This window comes from Adiantum capillus-veneris, chromosome 29 (assembly GCF_014529385.1).
Source record: "Adiantum capillus-veneris isolate H3 chromosome 29, ASM1452938v2, whole genome shotgun sequence".
Lineage (NCBI taxonomy): Eukaryota > Viridiplantae > Streptophyta > Polypodiopsida > Polypodiales > Pteridaceae > Adiantum > Adiantum capillus-veneris.
This window is the reverse complement of record NC_140959.1, coordinates 84,781,680-84,784,478: the sequence shown is the minus strand read 5'-3', so window position 1 is coordinate 84,784,478 and position 2,799 is coordinate 84,781,680. Positions and strand designations below refer to the sequence as shown.

The 2,799-nt window shown below is 35.2% G+C and overlaps 1 protein-coding gene across 1 annotated transcript; it reads left to right on the top strand.

The window, feature by feature from the left end:
- The first annotated feature begins 1,640 nt into the window (after positions 1-1,640).
- On the top strand, positions 1,641-2,496 carry LOC147419516 (uncharacterized). The gene is made up of 4 exons (XM_086505819.1): positions 1,641-1,798; positions 1,892-2,077; positions 2,164-2,242; positions 2,325-2,496. Exons 1-4 carry the CDS (start codon positions 1,681-1,683, stop codon positions 2,494-2,496), a joined length of 555 nt encoding a protein of 184 aa, XP_086361945.1. The 5' UTR covers positions 1,641-1,680.
- The last annotated feature ends 303 nt before the right edge of the window (positions 2,497-2,799 follow it).

The window sequence follows — 2,799 nt, the reverse complement described above, 5'->3', positions numbered from 1 at the left end:
TGATTTTGATAATTCCCTTACCCTTGAGTGGGAAGACTTAAGGGGAAAAAAATTTATCGTTTGGGATGGTAATCACCATTTGAAAACTTGGATGCGCTTAATAAAAACACGTAAGTGATTTCTTTTTTGTTTAATGTAAAGTTGACTTGTATTACTCTATGCTTTCTAATTTTCTTTTTTGTTGTTGTAGAATTTTCAATGATAAAGTGGAGACATTGTTCTATGAAATGTCAATTTGTCTTTGTTGATAGAAGTGCAGAGGGGGAGCTTATGCTAGCTTTGCGCTCTCAAAATGAGTAAGCACATTTGTTGTTTTGAACGTTATTGCTATTACTTTATCGATGTCATTCTACTGCCATTTAATTTAAGATATTGTGGTTTAGGATTGGCAGAACCACTATGAGCACAAATTTTGGGCAGGAGATCTTCTTGTTCCAAAAACTGGTTGTGGCAAGCAAAGATTCTTTAATGAAAGACTTTCCCCAAGATTGGATTCGATGGATAGAGGTAGAGCTTTCTTGTGAGAAGAAGGCATCTAAAGGGAGTTGGTACAACGCTCCTGCTCTTTTATTAGCAATGCTCATATGGAAGGTAAATTTTTTTGCCTTAAAGTACACTTTTTATGTAATTTCTAAAGCTTGACATTATTTTGTAAAATCTTACTTTTTTTTTCATTTGCTCTACAAAAGGAAGACTTTGACTTGTCTCTTATCAAAGAGATGCAAGAGATCAATGATCCCTCGATTTCACTGCCAGAAAAGGAAATGGTTGCTCGAGGAAGAATAGAAAAAATATTCAAAGAAAGAGCTTATAAGGTAAACACTTTCTCTTCTCCCCGTTTATGTTTGAATTTCTACTAAATTGTAAGTTGACATGTCATTTGAATTTGATATATTTGATTGAAAAATTGATTTGATTTGATCTCGTGCTAATATAACATAGATGTTGGCCATTGCCAACCCCGCCAATGGCCAAGGGTTCTTCTCTTTATTATTTAACTTCAATTGGATAAGAGAAAAGGATCAAGTGGGCCTTACAAGAGACAAAGTCCACTCTTTGGCAACTTCTAAAATATCACCAGAGAGGTAATAATTTTTGGATAAAAAATACACATGAAATCATCAAATGAATCAATGCATTTATGGTTTGTTTATTGTTTGCTCTATAGGAAAAAGGAAATATTGCACTCTTTGATGCATTGCCGTGTAGATGATGTTACTTCTGAGCGTTAAATTAGTGCAATGAAATTTAGAATGTACTTGCGTAAAGAGTGGTATTGGGGAAGTATCTTGAAGCAATGCTTGAGGATCAAAGGGAAAATGATTGAAGAAATGCCGGAGGGCTTTGAAGCATGGTTTCATCACCAATTGAGGGACCACATTGATAAAGCTTTTGTGGAGCTTTGGAGTAAGCTCAACACAAAAGAGTCGGATGAAAAAATTCCAGAGCTTATGGAATCTTCAAGGAGAGTATTATTCAGGTAATACAATTGATATCTTTATGGTTGTCATTCTATTTTTTACTTAGAGTTTGTATAATAAATAAGTCACTTAGGAAAGGAGCTCAAATAAAGTTAACTGCATTTTATGTAGATGACTAATTCAGCTTTACGATCAAACTTTGTTGGAGAAGTTGCCAATTGCTGTTGAAAGTTGGAGGGACCTCTCTTGTGAGGAGTGTATGTATCCACTATGGATGAGAGATTATGGTTTGATTGCTTGGGAAATTGAGTATTGCCCTTGGTGGCTAGATTACACTCGAGGCACCTACCCACGTGATGAAGGGAACTTATATAAAGGTTATTTTTGGCATTTATAAAAACTACAAAATTGTTAAAGTGCTCATACTATTTAGATTATGTTTGTGAGAAATATATTTTTGTTTTCTTTAGAGCACGTTCTTGAAAGAAATGAAAATGGTATTGAGGAGATTGGCTCAGCTTCCAAGAAAGCCACCTCTTCGAAAAGAGTAAACAATAGTACAATCTCCTCTATAAAGAAACGATTGGATTTTGTTAGATCCAAGAAGCCCAATAAGTCTCCCAAAAAGAACCAAAAAGGTGCTCAAGGCTCCACAGGTAAACTTTCTTGTATAGATATCTAGCTGTCACTTTCTTTCTACTCAACAATTCTTGATGAAATATTTTATTTTTTGATTATGCAGTGCCTTCCATAGATTGTGATGTGAACGTTATTGGGAACATGCTAGATGTTTACAAAATTTCTCTCGATGATGAGAAATGGTAAACACATGTGAAAAGAAAGACTAACTATGTGTGGTGTGTGTTGTGAATGTTTGAAATACATTTATTTGATCGTATGCAGGATCTTGGATTTTCTTCATTCAGCCCATGTTGATGGGGAAAAGAGCAATGAAGTGGCCTCTCTTTTGTTTGCGGATTTTCCAACAAACTTTAAAGTTGAAAATTTTTCAGAGAACGAGGTATGCATCCTTCAAAAACACAATGGACAGTCTATGATAGTTTTGGAACTTTAATTAAATTAACGATGCGTATTATGCAGGTCCCTCCATGGAATCAATTCTCTCGAAAATTAAGTAAGAAAGTGGCCGTAATAGCTTCAAAGTATGTGGCAGACAATGGGTGGTACATCACCCTAAGCTCCACTGATCACTTTGGCATTGTGTCTAGCCATGCCATCGAGATGGGATTCAAAATGATGCACACCATCCTTATTTTGATCCCCGATGGTTATGTGCGAAAGACCATTGAGATTGAGAGAGTAAGTAAATTTATTTGTTGATTGAAAAGCATGCTTGTAGTTTTCTTCAATTAGATCA

Coding starts and splice junctions, on each gene's coding strand:
- LOC147419516 (XM_086505819.1), top strand. CDS start 1,681: ATGTATCCACTATGGATGAGAGATTATGGTTTGATTGCTTGGGAAATT. Junction 2,078..2,163: donor AGGTGCTCAAGGCTCCACAG/GTAAACTTTCTT, acceptor TTGATTATGCAG/TGCCTTCCATAGATTGTGAT. Junction 2,243..2,324: donor TCTCTCGATGATGAGAAATG/GTAAACACATGT, acceptor GATCGTATGCAG/GATCTTGGATTTTCTTCATT.